General features: G+C 43.6%; 1 protein-coding gene and 1 pseudogene across 11 annotated transcripts in view; one reads left to right on the top strand and one right to left on the bottom strand.

Moving 5' to 3' along the window:
* The window catches only part of COL4A4 (collagen type IV alpha 4 chain), a 185,819-nt gene that overhangs the window by 114,660 nt on the left and 50,525 nt on the right, over positions 1-20,634 (top strand). For 8 of the 11 annotated variants that reach the window (XM_077155305.1, XM_077155307.1, XM_077155306.1 and 5 more), the window contains 8 exons: positions 1,726-1,797; positions 3,175-3,303; positions 3,396-3,509; positions 5,964-6,119; positions 8,343-8,450; positions 12,878-13,003; positions 18,362-18,478; positions 20,115-20,303. In XM_077155305.1, the coding sequence (XP_077011420.1) occupies positions 1,726-1,797; positions 3,175-3,303; positions 3,396-3,509; positions 5,964-6,119; positions 8,343-8,450; positions 12,878-13,003; positions 18,362-18,478; positions 20,115-20,303 (1,011 nt within the window). Of the gene's footprint in view, positions 1-1,725; positions 1,798-3,174; positions 3,304-3,395; positions 3,510-5,963; positions 6,120-8,342; positions 8,451-12,877; positions 13,004-18,226; positions 18,309-18,361; positions 18,479-20,114; positions 20,304-20,634 lie in introns of those variants that run through there. The other 3 variants (XM_077155308.1, XM_077155309.1, XM_077155310.1) reach the window with 2 other exon arrangements.
* Positions 4,914-5,565, bottom strand: LOC143678176 (eukaryotic translation initiation factor 4E pseudogene; annotated as a pseudogene).

Genomic DNA, 20,634 nt, shown 5'->3' with positions numbered 1-20,634 from the left:
ATAGATTGCAATAAACATCCAGATTTGGCAGATAACAAAGGTCTGTGTGTTCTTTTGGTACAAGCTTGAAATGTTGGTTCATAAATAGGAAAGAGGATTGGAAAATATAAACTAAGCTAGATCTGTTAAAAGCGCTTAGGAAATAGCTTTTGGCAATAAGGGGTACGGGTGTGTTCCCATTTTTTAGGTGTAATTTCATGTGGCTCATTTGAACCAATCAGAAAATTAGGTTTTAAAAAGAATAACAGTTTTCTGTCTCAAGTACAGATGATAAATACAATGGAATCAGTTAACTGTCCCATCATCTAATAAGTCCGTGGAGGACTCGATTTAATGAATAGTTAATACTTAGAACTTGAGTTACTTATATGGGGATGGATGCCTCTAATATACCTGAATCTTATTCATCCTATAATTCTATCAAAAAAGACGTGACATGCAAAAATAAATTTGGTACACTCCTTGTTGTAGCTCTTCTCTCTTGCTGTTCGGTCCTTCTCCCTCCTTGCTCCATATTTTCCCATCCATTCATTCACGCACTCATTTGACAACAATGTGTTGCACACGAACTATGTGTCAAAAAACATGCTTAGTGCTGGGATAGGAAGATTGATCGGAGTTGGTCTTGCACTCAAGTGGGGGAGACAAGTCACCCAAAGACAAGATTGTTCTACAGTATAAGTGCATGGAGGAAGTTAAAGGTGGATGGGAGGGAAGGAGGTGCGGGCCCCTTCTGTTTGTTCAGTCATATAAGGCAAGGGTGTCATTATCACAACTTTGAAGGATGTGATCCTGAGCAGAGTCTGTGGCTGCCTGTGAACTGAGAGGCTCTCAGGCTTGGATGAAGAATTAACAGCTCCCAGATGGAGGATCCACCAATGAATTAGGAAGGCTAGTTGGCTTGGCCGAGGGCTGAGGAGAAGGTGCCTGGCAAAAGACTTAGCGCACAGAAGGTACTCTGTAAATATTAATGTCCTTCCTTCCTCCCTCCTCCCCCTTCTCCTCATCCCCTTCCTTCTTCCTCCCCAACATTTGATGTTGGGCAGTTTGCAAACTCATGTTTGAAAGGAGCATGATTGGGTACATATTCGCTTGGAAAAATTAAACTCCACTCCACATTCATGGAAACCTTAAGAACAATTTTGCACTGACAGTGTTCAGTAACAACTTACATGAAGCCGGGTTGGTACATGTTTGCCTTAAAGAAATGCAGTGATGTGTAATAGAAGATTCTGAAAGAAAATGCAGGCAGGGATCAATGGAATAATGTCTAATTAAAGAGGCCAGAAATTTCAGTGATAATCATTAAATAAATTTAGTTTCTGTAAAGAGCTATCAGATGGTAAGAAGTGGTTGCAAAGGAATAGCTGCAGCCAAACTTGACCTGCAGGTCTGTTCTTCTTGAATAGTGCAGTGCCATAAGAAGGGTGAGGGGTAGGCTAGGGCATATATCATCCAGTATGCCACAGACCTCACTTGTCCTTTTATGTGTTACATCATTTACATGCCTAGATCCTGAAGAAATTAAAATCTGCAATACCTGATACAAAGACCCTGTGCCTGATAACAATGTCCAGGCGATGTGATGGCATGGTTCCCACCTGTGGAATCCATCCATCTTCTCTATCAGTGCACCCTCAGCTGGGTGGTGCCTGCGAGTTGGACAGCTGGGTGGACGTCAGCAACTGGTTTCCCCGTTGGTCACAGGCCTGTGCTGTGTTTCAGGTCCCCCTGGGTCGCCTGGCCTGAATGGCTTGCATGGATTAAAGGGGCAGAAAGGAACCAAAGGTGCTTCAGGTAAGAAAATGGTTTGTGAGAGACAGTTTCCATCAGTGGATCATGAGAGAAAGTCGTATCTACCCATGAAAGCTCTGCCCTTCATGAGATTTGGGGTGCTAAACTGAGAAACCAGCATAAGTTAGAAACCTGGTATTGGAACTAATTTCAGTGTGGAAGATTACTTACACAGTAGGGCATTTGAGAAAACCCCATTGAAGAAGAAATGGTTAACAGAGTTTGTGGCTGACCTTCTTTGGGACTATCTTTTTATTAAAAATCCTCAGTGAGTACATCGCTTAAAAGGAGGCCAATTTCAAAATGGTATGAATAACAGGTAAATAGTGGTAAGGTTTTTTGGGGGGCAGTATTGTTTTGGTTTAAGTGTAGCAGTGCCAAGAATGACCACATGGGTCTAGTTAGAACTTTTAGCACCCCTCAGCAGCCTGCTGCTAAAACAAATTAGCTACACAAATTCTCATTATGTGTTTTTGTTTTTAATGCATTTTATTGAGATATATTCATACATCATACAAACCATACGAAGTCTTTAATCAGTGGCTCACAGTATAATCACACAGTTGTGCATATATCCCCATGATCAATTTTAAAATGTTTTCATTACTCCAGAAAACAAATAAAAATAAAAAGGAAAACCCAAATCCTCCCATACTCCCATTATTTTTTATATCAAAAATAGGTTAATCATCAACAACTGCATTTTAGCTTCTTCTTTTACTTAATACAATGCACGGTTGTTGCATTACCTTCTCGGGAAAATTGCTCATAATCAGACAAAGTATTTGGAACCACTTAGATTTAAGTGACTATGGGAAAAGGGTGGAATTGTGCTGGTAAGTTTGAATTTATTGTTGAAAAGAGACAACCTATCAATACATCTTGGAAAATCAAGAAATAATTAGGCCACTTAGGATTCATTTAGTGGCTCTTCTTAATAATCCACTAAAATGCTTGTCTTTTATCCAAGAAACCAATGCTGCCCTTGCTTCTCCATGGGAGACTCCACTAAAGTCCTAAATATATGTCCATTTCCACTTCAAACTTCTAAGCAGTTTACTCGTAATTCGTATGGTTGTATCTCTTTGTTGTCATTCAATCTGTTGTAGTGGTTGGAGGGTTGGTGTTGTCCAAAGCTGCTGTTGTTGTTGTTTTTAATGTGGGAAACAATCATAAAAGAAATAAAAACTAGGATTGAGCAGTAGGATGGGCCTTAGAGAGTAAATGGTGACCCATGAATAGCATGCAACTATTTGGATGGTCTTGGCGGTACCAGCCACTCCTCTCTCACCACCTGTTGGGGGGCAGTTATTTTCTAGGCACAATAACAAGGGCAAACAAGGAGAAAATGCAGAATTAATGCTGTATTCCCCCATTAAGGTTTGCATGAAATGGGCCCTCCAGGTCCGGTGGGAACGCCTGGGCCAAAAGGGGAGACAGGAGACCTCGGGAGCCCAGGAATTTCTCCTCCAGGCCTTTTTGGAGAAAGAGGTCCCCAAGGCCCTCCAGGTAAGAAGCAGCTTGTCCTGCCCCTCTCAGTCATGAAATGCAAATCTTCACGATGTGATGAGGCTCTAACATCTGAACATGTTCCTCTTCAGGGAGACCAGGGCCATCTGGTCCTGCAGGTGCCGCAGGCAGAGCTCCTAAGGGTGGCATTCCTGACCCAGGGCCCCCTGGAGATCAGGGTTCTCCTGGCCCTGATGGCCCGAGAGGTATGAGAAAATTGTGTCAAAGGACATCAACGCTCCCTTTGGTAGATGCTACCAGTTCTGCAGAGATGTAGGGCCAGAGGATGGTCGAGTAGAAGCCCCTTGGTAGCCCATCAACCTGACAGATGGGAAAGTGAGCCCATTTGGGGATGGAGGTGGGTGGAGGTGAGCTCTTAGGACCATATCCTGCATAGGAACTCAGGCCCCCTCACTCTTCTATTTCAATTCTATCAGACTACCTCTCTCTAGGTTCAATTCTATCAGACCACCTCTCTCTGGGCTTAAATTCTGATTCGGAGCACGCATTTCCTGGTGCCAGCTTGATGCTGAGGGGGAGGACTCCGGCAAGACGGAATCTCACCCTCCTTGTTGGTCCCTACCACATACCCCACAAGGACCAGGCTCGTTACACTCAGTGAAACAGAGAAGTCTCTTAATGGGCTGTTTGTAGTACATTTTGTTCCTCTCATCACTTCAGAGAGACAAACTCTGGCAAGGGAGTATTTTGGAAGTCATTACTAAGCTAATAAAGTAGGATTAGACCAGAGCTGGTGTGGGAGTTGGGCAAGAGCATGACTTAGAGTAGCATCTTGTTCATAGAGCTTTTCTACTGAGACCCAAGCCTGCTGTCTTTGAGTCTTTAGTGTGGCTGGTAAAATATCATATAATTCCTTTTTACATTGAGAAAAATAAAAGTGTTCAAAGATGGGTTAGAACATATAGGGGCTGAATAGAATTTGGATTCCATTCATTTCTATGTGTAGCACTTGTTTCCAGTTTTTTTTTTTGTCTGAAAGAATTCACTGTACTTATTTTATTTACAGTTTTATACAGTATTAATGTGAATGAAACTGCTTCTCTGCTTGAGATATTTTTAACCAAAGCAAAATAGCCTGTCATGCAAAGTGTTAAAATACAGCATTAAGGTATGAAAAACAGACGTTTTAATTCTAGTTAGGATATTACATTTAAAAAAATCCATTTAGTGAATCACACAAACACAGATCACTAATTTGAGTGAAATGTATAAATTTGTAGCAAAGCTTTTTAGTTCCAAAAAATCTAAAAAATTACCAAAGAATGCACAAAATTAATGTTTAGTCCACCTTTGTGTCACATTCCTGGATCCTTTACCAATGTTACGTGAAGAAAAACACAAAAGCAAAACCAAATGAATAACTGAAATCAGAATTGCTAATGTTCTCAAGTAGGGAAACAAATAACTGAAAATCTAGCAGCCATCAGCAAGAGTATAGCAGAGACAATGCTGTAAAAAGAAACAAACATAATTTAAATGGAAATCAAAGTTAAATGCAGTGCACTTGGCCTTTGAAGAAGCTTTGGTTCAGCTCCCAAATCTCAATTGCTTGACCCAGTCTCCTACAAGAATTCTCAGAAGGTGTCTTCTTAAACAACAGACCTATTTTTAGTGGTGGGGCTGCCCCTAGTCGTTGTGTCTGCAGGAGACTGACAACCAATCACTATCTTTGGAGGAAGTCCTAACCTTTCCTTGTATACCCTCCCTGTGTAACAGCTTCTCTGTTTTTATGTTCAGTAGTCCGTACTTCTGTCTGTTACCTTCAGTTCTAACGTTAGCAGTGGCTCCACACACATCATCCCTGCGTCATCAAAAGATTCTCCAATAAAGCACAGCAGTGCCTCCAGCCGAAAGTGATTGAGGCCACTTCATCTCTGCTGTTCGTTTAATATAATCAGTCCTCCTCCTCCTCATTTGTTTTTTTTCATCTTCCCACATAGGCTCAATACTATCCTTAAAAAGTGAGTAGTCACAGCCAACCATTAAATTTCCAGACAACTGGACCTGGTTGTAGACAGCCCAAAGGCCTCCACCAGTATCAGACTTAGAGATTAGTTGAAGGTTTGCTTACCAAGTTTGCTTTTATCATTTTTAAGAAGCCAAAGTGCCCATCTTTTCTGTAGTGAACATTTAATAGAGTGTTCTGGGTCAGCAGCCTCCTGCTTAGATTCCGCTTTCTCTTCTTCTGTAAGTGGGGGATTAAGAGTAGTAGAGGTGGTTTTCCATTTCCACAGTCACCATCTTAGAGAGAATTCCTTGTGTCTGAATTAGATAATAAATGTAATTGGGTGAACATTCCTTTGCCATCCGCTGTATTTCCTCAAAAGTCTCTCTCTGTATTAAAATGGTGGAATGGTGATGTGATTTGGGGACCCAAAACCCACAAACTAATACTTCCAAAAGGAATTGCTCTGAAGGGAAGGAAACTTGGGCTTAAGTTCCTTATTTTCTAACAGTTACTGTTGCAGTGTCTACACCATTTCTCAGCCTGGCCTCCATGCAATGTAGTCTGTTTCACTTCTGAATCTGTAGAATCCCTTGCTTGGAAAACTTTAAATCTCTCTCCCTAAGAAGCTCTCAGGCCACGGGCTCACACATTTGACTTGGATGCAATCTTTTGACCTCTCTCCTTTGGCCAGGAGCACCTGGGCCTCCGGGGCCCCCAGGGAGTGCTGACGTCCTGAAAGGGGAGCCAGGTGACTGGGGTCTACCAGGGCTGCCGGGTCCCCCAGGCTCCCCAGGCCCCCCAGGATGCAAAGGCTTCCCAGGATGTGATGGAAAAGACGGCCAGAAAGGTATGAATGCAAGTGGTTCCTCCGCTTCTATGTAAGGACTTCCATTATTTTATCCTTGAGGGTCCATCGGGGTTACTGGGCCATGAAGTCATTCCTATTTCAGAGGGAACCAGTTACTCTATTGCCAAGTGATCCTGACTTTCCCAAGGAGGGCTGAAGTTTGGATAAGAGTTGAGCAAGTTAAATCAAGAAGCCGAGGTTCATCTTTCGACCCTAACCATGTACTTGATAGTCTTCTAGACCAGTGCTGAGCCTGGAGGAACCATATAAGCCACACATGGGCTGTTTAACAGCCACATTTTAAAAAGTGAAAAGAAACAAGTGCAATGAACTTTCACACTTTATTTAACATCATAATTTTGAAATATTTTAACATATAAATAGAAAAATTGTCATGAGATCATCATTGAGCTCTCACTGAGGAGAGGGCTCTTTGTACACACCTCGTTCCTCTCCCAAGTGATAAGACATGGCTCCTCCCCACCTTTAAAGTTGGTATGTATCTTCCAGCACAAGCCAGTTTGGGCTGCCCTTATTTCAAGTACTCAAGAACCCCATGTGCCTAGTGGCTTCTGTATTGGACCGCTCAGTTCTAGATGACTGGTCTTGCTTTTCATACTCCTCAAAGGGCCTCTGTTTACTGATTTTCCGCACTCTTTAAGGCTAAACTGTTGATTTTTATTTACTTCTTACCTAAATGCCAGGCATTTAGGGGGCATTCTTTTGTTTTGTTTTGTTTGCATGGGCAGGATCGGGAATCGAACCCCAGTCCCCGGCATGGCAGGCAAGAATTCTGCCACTGAGCCACCTCCATTGCACTACCCTTTTTTGGGGGGTGGGGGTGGGGGCATTGGTTTTTGATCACCAGAATTTCAGAGAATTATTAGGATCATGGAACGTTCTTTGCTGAAAAGAGACCATTTAACAATATAGCCCAGTTCAACGTCCTTATTTCATAAATGAGGGAATGGATATCAGAGAAGCAGCACTGAAGTTTGCAGGACCCCAATAGCTAGCACCTGGCTGACTTCTGAACTAAATGTGAAATAAGGCAAAAGATTCGGGCAGAAGGAGATCAAAATCATCAGCAGGTGGCATCCCTAGAATCGTGTAGCAAACCACCTGCACAACAGTACACAGCAGCCCTCTTCACTTTTATTGGCAGTAATAAACATTTTAGGAAATGTGGCTTATATCTGCAGGTATGTGGCTTCCTGTCATTGAAGCCCAGAATCAGACAGATGTACAGGAGCTGTAGTCAACAAGAAGAAGGAGGAAGGGGCTGGTTGTATCACCTAGTTCCTCTTTCAACACTCGCTTTCCCCAGGTGTTACTCTAGAGAACAACCCTCCATCTGGACGTCAACCTCAGGAATGGGGAAACAGCATGCCACATAACCAGGGACATACAGGGTTAGAATACTGATGCTCCTTATCTCCCAGTCCAGTGGGCCTAAGGGCCAAAGAGTGCTTCACAATGAAAATGGTGAGTTTCCTCGGTTTACCTCTTGAGACCTATACAGTGGGAGGTTTATTTATTTCATAAGCATTTATTAGGCACCTACAGGAATATAGTAGTGAACATATTTAAACAGAACCCCACTCTTAAGTATAGTTTCATGGGGGAAAACCGACGAATACATAGATACAAACTGAAATGAATACTGTGAATGAAGGGGCATACTTCTATATGAGGCTATCAAGAAGCAGTTGGACTTTGGTTGTGATTTAGGGAGGGCTTCCCTGAGGAAGTGAAGCTTGATCCAAAAGCTAAAAAATGAGAAGGACTGAGTGGATGGAAAGAAGAGAAGGAACAGGATATGCGAGGAATTGATTGATTGGCCTGGCTGAAACTTAGAGGATGGCAAGAGAGGGGTCAGTTCATGGCTAGGAGGCATGCTGTCCCCAGAGAGGAGGGCATCTGTCATTTGCTCCAGTCCTAGTTCTTTGAATGTCTTCAGAGTAAGTTCAGGATGACAGGGCTTTTCATCATCATTGGGTTTTGTTCTGATCATAGAACCATTTTCCGGGGTTCTTTTGATGATCATTGTGTTTTCCTTCAGAAAGAGGCAACTCTTCTCAGCTGCACAAACAAAAAGTATCTCTGGGGCAGAGTTTGCTCTCCAGTTTGGTTGGGGTGCATCACTGTGTTCAGTTAATCGAACTGGTGATTGTCTTTATACGACTCCATTGCAGAGTCTTCATTTTTACATGTTCCTTTTAGGACCAATGGGACTGCCAGGGCTGCAGGGGCCACATGGATACCCTGGGCTACCTGGAGACAAGGGCTTACCCGGACCTCGAGGCAGACAAGGGCCCCCTGGCCCTCCAGGTAAGCTTGTAAGGCCTAATCGTCTCTTCTGAGCAACCTGCACCCAGCACTGTGTTTAGACATTCCTGTAGAGATCATCTTTCAGAAAGTACTTATTTATTCTAAAATTTGCCAGCAATTTTTTGTTAGTTAACACCTTTCTGATATAAAGAGTATATTTATGTTAAGTTGCACTCTAATATCTCACACTTTGTATACTAATATTAATTTCTGAATGAGTAAATTTGAAAATTAGAAGCTGATTTTACATATGAGATTTCTAAAGTAAATATATATGTGTTGCCTCAAATGAGAGGCAAAGACTGATTTTATTGTCATATGTTAAAATTGTATGATCAGTTCCTGTCCCAAATTCCCATTGATTTTTTTCCTAGATGTTTTATTTAACCTCTTCTCTATAGTTTACTAGCTCCTATGAAAGTGAAAGATTACACAATTTAAACCTTTTAGACAACACTTTTTAATCATTAGGCCAAAATAAGCCAAAGAAAGGCTGAGAAGAGGCAGGGAAAATGGAAATATGCCTTAGAGATAGGCAGAAGTAATGTCTTTCAGAGTCTTAAATTAATATTATAGTACTGTCATTTCAGTTCAGAATATTTTACAGTCTCCTAAATTAGCACTTTAGTCCAAAGAATAAATAGACTTCACTGTTTTATGATAGATCACAGAAGTTCAGGACAAGAGCCTTACATTTTGATTCATTTTCTATTTCCTTTCTGAGCATAACCTATGAGACTTGGCAAATTAATATGAAATTTTCAGAAGGCTTCAAATGGACAGAATTTCTGTATACATCAAATTAGGGCATATTTGCAGCAGTAAATCACCAAGAATTTTATGTTGCTCACAAGAGTTTCGTTTGAAATCTTTCTAGCTAGGAAAACTTTTCTAAATCATAGCTGTCCCTGTTTGTAACAGTGATGTGGACATTTATGTAAGCGAGGGGCTGGCATTCTGATCATCGTCGCCACTGTCCTAAATAATACATAATATAATATAGTTGATTGCTCTCAAACTATTTTATTTTTGTCCTAATTCACACATTTAAAGTCTCTTTCCACTGTATGAATATTGTCACACAGACTGTTTTTTGTTTTGTTTTTTGGCTTTGGATTGCTCCAGGCTCAAGAGGTAAGAATTGCTACAAAATTGATAATTCCCCCAAAATATGGTTTCCAGTCATTTCCATACTTGCCTTTCCACTATATTTATGAGTTAAACTCTGCTACATTTATAGATGGGATACTGTAATTTATATTAGGTTTAAATGCTTTTGCTTCTAGTCACAGATACAGTAACCTAATATTAGAATGCCCTAATGCTGAGCCTTATTAGAGGTGTCAATTTAGTATGGACACTCAATTTATACAATTTCTATTAAGGATAGATTTTGAGTGCTTCCTATGCCAGTGCTACAGTATATACAGATGTAAGTTCCTTTTATGAATTCTAAAATATAAATACATAGACTATCTCTAAAATATGAAGCAGCAACAACATTTAAAGATGAGCCCTTAATAGCCCGAAGGGGCTGTGGCAAGTCTTTCTTATCACAGAATGTAGTCCCCCTTTCAAGGAGCATATTTTTTGTGCGTGAAAAAGACATTGCCTCTACTTGATGTCTTCAAGATTCATCCATGCTGTTGCATGCATCAGAACCTCACTCTTTTTTTACAGCTGAGTAATATTCCATTGTATGGATTTACCACATTTTGTTTACCCATTCATCTGTCGATGGACACTTGGGTTGCTTCTACCTTTTGGCTATTGTACATAATACTGCTAGAAATTCTGGTGTACAAATGTTTGAGTCCTTGCTCTTAATTCTTTGGGGAATATCCCAAGAAGTGGTATTCCCAGGGCCTAGGGTAATTTTACTTTCAATTTCAAATGAGGAACTGCCAAACTGATTTCAATCCTGGCTGCACCATCCCACAGTTGAGTGCAATATGCCAGGCATGGAAAACAAATATTGTATGATCTTGCTAATATGAAATAACCAGAAGGAGCAAACTTCATAGAATACAGATCAGGATATTATAGTCTACCTGGGGCAAGGGGTGTGGGGTGGGAAGAGGGAGTTATAGCTTAATGGGTGAGTAGTTTGTGTTTGAAGGGGTGGAAACACCCAGCAGGGTATTGGTGATGCAGCACAACACAGCATCGTGAATGTAATTAATGCTGCTGAATTGTACACTAGAATGTGGTTAAAATGGGAATTTCAGGCTCTATATTGGTTACTACAATGAAAAGTTTTTTTAAAATGCCAGCTTTCTTTTCAATTAAGTGTTCACTTATTCCTTTATGATGCCGAAGCAACGTTATTGCTCTGTGTCTGGCATTTTCCAAGAGACTAGAAAGAGTCTTTCCAAAGAAAAAGGGAAAAATTGTGAACGCTTGCACTTATTCTTTCCAGGCCTCTGTTATTAACACTAATGGAGATGACCTTAAATACAGCTAGGGCTCTTTAAAAAAAGAGGCCTCAGCCCTTGTGTTTTCAGCTTTTGTTTTATTAAAAAGTAAAGAAATGCAAAATCAGAATTGAAAAAATCCTGCCATTTTAAATATTTATATTTTAAAATTTAAGCTGTATATTTAATAAATTTTTGTTTCAATCCTTTCAGTGTCTTTCTGTGACTATATGCGTAACTCATTTGAATATAACATCGAAACCCTAAACATGAAGGTCCAGCTAAATTCCTCCTTCCCCGTTCTCCTTCCTCCTGCTCACACACCACTGCCACCGTGAAAGGCTCAGATAGTTTATGAAAATCAAGAAAGTTCCATGCATCTTTCTCAAATTAACCATAATGGAAAAGGCAAGTTTTTTTTTTTTAAGAAGAAGCTTTATTAATAGGTAGATTACAGTGAAGATTTACTAATGGATAGATTACAGCAAAAATCACGTCTTCTCATAGCCATTTTCCTTTTGGCTTTTCTTCTTTTTTAAAAACTTTTTATTGTAGTAATAATGTATAGCACAAAAGTTCCCATATTAAACTTTACATACCATAAAAATCCATCTGGGCCTGTGTAGCTTGGGCTGTCTTACCATAGAAGGGTTAAATTCCAAACAGCTTATAGAATTCAAGTCTGTTTTGCACAGGCTCCTTAAGTATGAGGTAAAAACTTAGTCATTATGGTCATATTTCTCTAGCCACATGAACCTCGATTTTCTCATCTGTAGCATTCTAATAATGGCACATACGCACAGGCTTGTCAGAGGATCTGATAGGAAAGCACTTAGCATAGGGCCTGATACATGAAAAAGCATTTGATAAGTTTTAGCCATTATTATTATGGCTTTATTGATGGCCTTTTGGAATGTTTGCCTGGTGACTGAATGGAGTTCTAGAAAAATGCTCCTAATGATACGAATGTAACAAAGGACAAAAAGAGAGAGAGATTCCAACCCTTTAGAACAGGTTCTCAATGTGCAATCGCAGATTAGCACCAGCTGCCTCACCTGGGACACTGTTAGCAGTGCCGACAACAGGGCTCTATCCCCACCTACGGCCTTAGAAGCTCTGGGAGCGAACCCACCAATCTGTGTTCCACGAGGCTCCCAGACCATTCTGATGGGCTGGAGTTTGAAAACTACATCATTCCTGCAGTGCTTCTCAACTCAGGCCGACATTTGAATCCGCCAAGGAGTTTTTTAAAAAGTTACTAATCTGGGTCTCACCCCCAGAGAGTTCTATTTCATGATTCTGGATGGAATTCAGACATCAGCACTTCTTGAAAAGTACCCCAGCTGATTTTATAGGCAGCCAGGGGTGAGGGAACAGCCCAGGCTGCATCCTATACCAATCAAGCCAGTCTCTGAGTGTGAGAACCGGCCACTGGAATATTTTTGCAACAACCCTGGATGATTCCAGCATGCACTTAAGGTTGGGAGTTACTCCTTTAGAGCCTGTGGCAAGCCTAAAACTCATACATTTGAGTAACTGACACTGTGAAAACCCCCTGATTGCAATTGTAGAGTAATGACTTAGGGAGACATAGCTGAGCTTTAGGAACCCATTTAGTCCCCCTCCCGATGCCACCTGTGGCTGGGTCCCAAGTAAAAAGTGGCCCAAACTTTGGAAATTCTGTGAAGTTCTCCAAACAATTGCTGCCTCAGCCATTCTCTATTACTTTATATTTCTTCTTCCTCTGATATTCCTTCCTTCCTTCCATCCATCCATCCATCCATCCATCCATCCATCCATCCATCCATCCATCCATGTATTCAACAACTACTTTCTGGAAGTTTATCATGCACTCCACAGAGAAAAAGACTTTACGGAGCTTACGTTGGATTGCCAAACACTCTTGTTAAAAGTTCAGCATAATGCCAGAAGTCCGTCTCTGACTTGAGAATGCAGAGGGTATTTATTCATAAGCATCTAAATTCATCACACAAGCGGTGGTTACAATTTCAGGTGAACCTGGGCCACCTGCAGATGTGGATTCCTGCCCCCGAATCCCTGGGCTTCCTGGGGTGCCAGGCCCAAGAGGACCAGAAGGAGCCATGGGACCGCCTGGAGCGAGAGGGCCCCCAGGACCAGGTAGGAATCTCACTCTGATAGTTCATCATTTGCATCATATGTTGCTGAAATGAAAATCTCGATGTTTCGCTATGTGGTTTTTTTTTTTGTATGAATCTTAAAAAAAAAAAAACAGTGAGGATGAAGCAATGGAAATTTCCTTTACCTTATACATTTTTCTATATTAATCCAAAGGTTTAATCATGCACTAAGTGGCTCAACACACCCTTCTATGTGGATACTGAACTCCTACTTAAATATTTTATACTTGGCCAGTTTTTGAGCGTGGGGTTTTGACCACTTAGCACAACAAAGTAGTTGCTCCACAAATAGTCATTTGTAGCTGTTAACTTATTTTGAATTAAAAACTATTGAACTGGAGTGCTATGAAGCATATACACCCTACAGGAAGGGGAGAAAGGATGTGTCACTTAGAGGAGGGACAGGAAAAAGGAGCAGAATCTCTCTAACTTTTGGTAATGACTACATTGCTCATTTAATTAATCTGAAAATGCTTCAGTCATTGCCAGACTAGCAGGGTCCCTATTTGAGCATTTAAACCAAATTGATCTTCTAAGTGTCCCTCATGTGGTTTGTCTTCTTTTCACATGTCCCCTACCACATTGGGTGCCCATGAGTCCAGATGTTCAATCATCCAAAGAGGCGTGAGGGCACTGCCAATTGATCTGAAGGGATTAGAAACCTCTAGATTACCAGCCCCAAACTCCTTAATCTCTCTGTAAATTATCCAACATGGTGAAGGACATATGAAAAAAACCACACATCATATTCATCTTTGTATCACTCACAACACCTAAAATTCTTCTTTACGAAGAGTAGCTAGTATCTGGATATATTTACTGAATTGAATTTGCAGAACCTAATTATAGGCTCATCTTCCACTTGGCAGTTATTCTTTAAAAAAGTGAGGTGACCAGCCTTTGATATTTGCATATATGTATACCACAGCGCAGGCTGGTTTAAAACAAGGTTGAGAGAGTGGTTACACTAAATGACTGAAAACTTTTTTCCACTCAATGAGTGCCAAAGAAAAGAAAAATAACTGCTAACCCCGTTCCCAGGGCTCATGAGCTGTTAAAGGAAGTCGCTATACTCGACACCCAATTAACTTCGTGCACAAACACAGATGCAATGCAGAAAACACAAACAACACAAATCTCTATTAATTTAAGACAGGCTCCAAAGCTGTTTTAGACACTGCTCAAGAGCCACTCAGACTCCAGCTGAGGGCGACATCTCTTGGGTCCTTACTGCTTGGGGTTTGGGGAACACGAGAAAAACAGGTGGTACAAAATCCAGATCTACTTCCAGTTCCTTTGGCCCCGAACCCAAAAGAGTCAAAGTCACAGCTGGGCAGCCTGGGAAGCAGGAGAGTGTTCCTGTAATAAAGGCGCCAGTATTCCTCGGTCCCCTCTTGCTGTCTGTTCCTGCTGGCCATCCTGGCTGTGCTGGCCACACTGTCCAACAGCCAACTATGACAAGTCTATTGTAAGGATGTAAGGTGGCCCCGCCCCGACTGGCCTCAGTATCTGGGCTGCTCATGGCTCATGATCTTTTATTAAAGGTGATTCTGTCCACAGTGTGCCGCTGCTGTACACACCACCCCAAGGTCGGTGGTGCGGGAAGAGCCCACCCTGTGAAGAACGATCTCTGCTTACAATTGCATTGTTGGTTTCATCCTGTTTTCCCTTCAAACTCTGCTCTTTCATTGCTAAGGGGATTTTGTAACCAACTGCTGGAGCTGAGAGCTACATGGAGAAAACCACTTTTGGCTGTTTCCTATCCAGTCTGAGTGGGTCACAGACTTGCTAAGTATAACTTTTGTCTACTAAGAGTCCTCCACCACAGAAGGCCTAATGTTTTCTGCTTGGAACTCTCTGCTCTACAATGTCTTCTGGCAGGGAGGCAGGGGCGGGTGGGGGCTGGGGCTCAAAGGTGGTGCACGTTCCTGCAATGAACACAAAGGTGATCTCCATTTTGTCTGGAACTGGTACTGCCTGATGGATGCACCCACGTCCATTAGGGTTGTGTTTACCATCAACCTTGACTCTTCCCGGGGAGGTGATCCCTCTAACATAGGTGGGCGTTTTAGATTTAGTTTCATTCCTTACAACACCTTCCAAATAGAGAACTAGTCCATGTAGTGGAAAGTGCTGGGCTTACAACTCTGGATAACAAGAGCCTTCCTTCCTCTTGGCATATCATCAGCTTGACAATTTCTGCGTCTTCCATTCAAGGGAACAAAGCCTATATTATAACATCTGGCATGGGACCTCTTCCCAGTTCAACAGTGATCTCACCATGTGCTTATACATCAGGAGGAATGTCTGCTGCCTTTTCAGCAAAAGAGGGAACTCTTACAAACTCTTAAGGCCCTTTGGCTGGCCAGCACCCAGGCTTCCCTTTCCAGAACAGCAAAGTGACCACATAATGGTGTTGTCATTGGGTGGAACAGATAAAGGGATGCTTTCAACTCACCCTCAGGGGCGTGATGTGCTTCCCAAATTAACTGGTATTTTCTTTGAAGCTGGTGGAAGAGACACTCCAGCTCCCACAGAGCAGTGGCCTCCAGAGTTAGGAAGTTTTGCCCAGTTACTAGAAAGGGGAAGGGCTCCTCTCATGTAGATGTGGAGAAGGTGATGTTCCTTTTGCCACGTATTGGATGGTGACGATGTATGGAACACAGTCCTGAGACTATGGGACATTCCAAAAGATGACGATGTAACTCCTGGGACGGGAAGGCATGCTAACAGTGCCTGAAATGCCAATGCTGAGTTCAGATCGACTGACGTAGAGTACAGCCATGAGAGACTGGCTGATTGTTGGGGTGGAAGGAGGGAGGCGTGTGTGGGAAACTCTTGGGCAGGTGATATTAGAACAGATTTTACCAGCAGTTAGGTCTGATGGGGGAATATATTTCAGATGATTATGAAAGGGTGGAGCGCTTGTAAAAGGGGCAGTTCAAGTCAGAGATGTCACTTACCAGCTTTAATCCCACAATTGGCTCACCATTATCCTTAAGAAAAAAAATCAAACTCCTAAAATTTTGCCTTTCCTCTCTCTGAGAAAATCTCCTCTGGCCACACTCTCTTCCTTTTAAGCCCTGAAGGGACCACATTACCTTTCTTTTCTGCGCCTTTGCACTTGCTGTTCCCAAACACCCTTCACTTGGATTACATCTTCATGTCTCAACTTAAAGGTCAGCCTCTCAGGGATGCTTTGCTCCAAGGCAAGGTTGGGTGCCCTTCTCTGTGCTCCTGTAGCTTCTTCTATTTACAGCCCTGTTGTCTCAGTTACACCACCAAAGGTATTTGTACTGGCCTGTTTTATTTGTGTACATCTGCCCAGAATAGGGATCAGGCAATATTTCTGTAAAGACCCAAATAGTAAATATTTTAGGCTGCATGGGACAGATGGTCTCAGTTGCAACTGCTCAACCGTGTTGGTGCTGTGGGAAAGCAGCCATATATAATTCTTCAGTGAATGAGCTCGGTTTTGTGCTGATAAATCTTTCCTTACAAGAACTGGCAGCAAGGCTGCACTTTGCTGAGCCTGTTCTAGAGACCATAATGTGCTTAGGGAAGGACTTTATCTTGTTCAGTGTTGAGTCCCTGCACAGGCCTGGCTCGTGGGAGGTGCCTGGTAAATATCTGGTGTATGACTGCCTGACCATTTGGATGCAGTCCACTGTGCAGGGCAGGGCTCCTCAACCACAGCGTTTTTTGACATTTGGGGCTGGATCATTCTGTGGTGGCTGTCCTGGGCACTGGAGGCTGCTGAGCAGCACTTCTGGCCTCTACCACGAGGTGCCAGTGACAATCAACAGTATCTCCAAGCATTGCCAGATGTCCCCTGGGGGGCAGGATTACTATCCATGTAGTGTGATAGGAGATGGAGGCATCAGCTCAGGGAGAAGTCACCTGGTAAGTGAGAAAATATGGTCCTTATTACAAAAGTTTAAAAAGTAAACAAACTTAACACAACATAAAAAGTACAACTGTCTGTATTTCTTTCCAGCCTTCCTCTGCACATTTTTAAAAAGGGATCCTCCTATTCATTCTCCTTTGCAAACTGCTCTTCTTAAATGCTGTTGCTCCTGTCATTACATATTTTCCTACAATGTTATCTGAAGAGGCTGCAGAATATTGCATTAGATGATTGTGCCATAATTTATTTAACCACCACATTCATGAATTATTTATTGGTTGCTTGGGTGCCAGTTGCTCTGCTAGAAATAAATTAATCCTGACCAAGTCAGTACAGGTATGTGCAGTGTTAACAAAAGGAATGGGGGCATGTGTAACAGGGTTGCTTAGCTTGGGGGGTGGGTAGGGAGAGGCAGTAGGGAACACTCAAAGCAGTTCTTTGGAGCAGCAGAACCTGGAAGAATGGTTACGAAGATTGCTGGGCCCCACCCCCTGTGTTTCTGATTTGCCAGGTGTGGGGAGGGGTCTGAGATTGCACTTCTAACAAGTTCCAATTCAGAGAATTGGGCTCGTGGTCATTAAGTCCCCCAAAGGCAATGACTGTGCCTGCCACCTGACCAAAGGGAGGCTGTGGCTAATGAAGTCATGTCTTTACCAAAAGCAACCTCCAGCATTCCTGTGAGTGCTGCCAAGGGCCCCAGCTTGTTGGGCCCCCCGGGAGCACACCCGGGCTCTCTCCTGCAGCTGTCCCTGCCCTACAGGTTGCCCAGAACCACGGCCTGGGGGGGTGCCAAGCAGTCTCTGGGCCCAAGCGTCCTCTGTACACATGATGGGCTCCACGGCTTTTCTGAGCCCCCATTTTCCCGTTGGGGGAACTGGCACCCAGTCCCACGGCTGCTGCGAAGGCCGAGCGGCTCATCCACGTAAGGGGTCCACGTGGTGCCGAGCACATCGCAAACACTCCATCAGAAGCTTTTCTTTCATGTTGCTCTTATCTTGTTGTCAATTTAATTGATCCCCATCTGAATCCTATTAAATTTTGCTCGTTCTGCCATCTAGGTTTTTTCTTATTGCTAAGGATAATGTTTAATTATAAAAGCCATGAATAGTCAACATAAAAAAAAATGAGTCAAATACACGAGAACATAAAACGTGAAAAGCTCTCTCTCAGCATCTCCCTGGCCAGGCTTCAGATCCCGTCTCTGCCCTTAAGCAGCTCATTGGCCTTAAGCAAGCGACTTCTCAGGAACCCCTTTATCCCAGCTGCAAAGCCGACAGTGAATCATCCCAACCTCAGGTCGCTGGAGACCTCAATGAGCTAATGCCACATGGTCAAAGCAGGAAGGGCAGCGCTGGCACATGGAACCCCGGCAGTCAATTCTAGCAGGAGACTCCATCGTTTTCACCATCACCGTCATGAACTTCTGTGCAGGGTGCAAAGGAGAGCGTGGGCTAGATGGCCGGAGGGGTGAGGATGGCATCCCTGGGTCTCCCGGACCTCCTGGACACAAAGGGGATGCGGGAGAGGCCGGCTGCCCTGGAGCACCAGGTAAAGATCTTCTGTTTTGTTATCTGTTCTCTGCTGCTCTAGACCAAAAACTCTATACCAGATCTCTGGCCTTCTAAGCAGATTCCCAAACTGGATCTTTGGACAATTGCCTTAGATATCAACTCACCTGATATTAGGGAGACAGAAGCAGACAGGAAGAGGAATAAAACGCACCCTCCTGTTCTAATTGATACTAAACCACCATAAAAACCAGTCCATTCTCTCTATCCAGTTCAGTATTTACCCAGACCAATATAGGTTATCATAAGGGGCTCAGCCATTTCCACTGTCACTTTCCTAAGGTACTTAGGGCTCTGGCAGTCAGGAATTTGCTGTGGGGTCATCCTTGAGAGGCTTTGCTGAAGATCTTGGGGAAGGAGGCAGGGTGCGACCTCACCCTCCACAGCAGGTGCGTTTCTTGGCCTCCAGTGTTCTGAGTTCACTTAATCTTATCACAGCCATCTACAGATTTATGCAGAATACAGTGCTCTTTCTTAAGAAAACATAACTCAGGGTGGGTTTGGGGTGGGGGCAGAGATGTGGCTCTTCAGAATAGAACCTAGCGGCACAGTGTGACAGCAGTTTCAGGCCCTGGGGACCCAAAGAACCCAAGACACAGTCTCCCCACCACAGAGCACCCGGTAGGGGGCATGAGCGCCAATGCCAGGCTAGTCATGACCAGGAGGGAAGAGGGCAAAACAGAGCCTGCAGTCTTAAGGCTGCAGGGGAGCAGCTGCGCCCGCGCTTCAGACAGTTGCTGTTATGGGGCCATGGGGCCCAGCGTGGCCTGCATTTCAAGTCCGACGTCTCCACACGTAAAATTCGGATAGATTGAATGAGATGCATGAGCGGGCCCGAGACAGTCCACAGGCTGCCTTGGTTTATGACACAGATAGGGAGAGCTTGCAGATCTTCGAGAAACAAGTAATTTTCAAAGTCTAACTTTATTTTTATCTCTTGGCAATTAAAAGTCACTACTGACCTTCTTCACTAAATCAGCCCCTTAGAGGAGCCAAAGAGGCCAGACCCGGCCTGCCTTCCGCACAACTGTGCGTTTATCTGCCGACGAGAATTCTAGAATGTGGTCTTCCTCCTTCCTCCCTCCCCTAAAAAAAGAGGACACAGGGGTCCCGACGGCCTTCTTAGAGTGGAACCGACGTGTGTCTGACCCACGAGACAGGTCAGGGAGGGTAGGAGGGACTGACTGTGAGCAGCCCCTTCTCAGACGAGCGGGCTCCCGGCCCAGCCTGCGGGCCCTCGTGCTGCCTGTGTCAGCAGCCTGTTCTAGTAGGGGGTCTTCTCAGCACTTGACATTTCTCTTCTATTTCATGATCTCCTTTTTTATCATGCTGCTGTTTGTCATTTCTCTGCCTCCGGTAGAATGTGAGCTCAGGGAGGGCAGGGGTGTTCATCCGTCTCCTCTTTTTACGCTAATGGATCCCAGGCCCCTAGAAGCTGCTTGGGACAGCGGCTGCGAATGAGTTGTGTTTGTGTGCCCTGCTGCTGGGTGTGGGCAGGGCTGGGCTGGGCTTTCCCGTGTTCCTTGGGTGCTTTGCACATTCTGGAGCCAAGATGCTCAGAAACGTTTGTTAAACCGACCAACTAAAGTGCCTCCACTGTTTCCTTTATTCTCCAGGCTCTCCTGGCCCCACTGGGGATCCTGGGCCCAAAGGGTTTGGCCCTGGTGACCTGAGTGGCTTCCTCCTGGTTCTCCACAGCCAGACAGACAGAGAACCCGCCTGCCCCGCGGGCATGCCCAGGCTCTGGGCTGGGTACAGCCTGTTGTACCTGGAAGGACAAGAAAAAGCTCACAGTCAGGACCTTGGTATGTGTGCGCCGCGCCGTGGCCCATGCCCACTGCCTTCAGAGCAGAACCTCCAGGTTACTTTTATGGGTTTACCGCATCTTAATGGTCACTAGTCATATATGTGATGTGCGCGTGTTTGTGTTCGTGTGTGTGTGGAAACCGACACGCTCAAGTGATGTGATGTTCTCAGCTAATTCTGTTAAACCTACACCCCCATGATTTGATTATTAATCTTCAGATTAATTCTTCCTTGGTCAACCCAAGCGAACTCGATATAAAATGCAGCTTTGACTTCCAGGTGTAGACTGTTTAACTAGAGTGTGGTCAGTTCTCATGTGTGTCTATCTGA

Source organism: Tamandua tetradactyla, chromosome 3 (genome assembly GCF_023851605.1).
Source record: "Tamandua tetradactyla isolate mTamTet1 chromosome 3, mTamTet1.pri, whole genome shotgun sequence".
Taxonomy (NCBI): domain Eukaryota; kingdom Metazoa; phylum Chordata; class Mammalia; order Pilosa; family Myrmecophagidae; genus Tamandua; species Tamandua tetradactyla.
The sequence above is the reverse complement of the archived record's forward strand: the minus strand, read 5'-3'. Positions and strand labels throughout refer to the sequence as shown.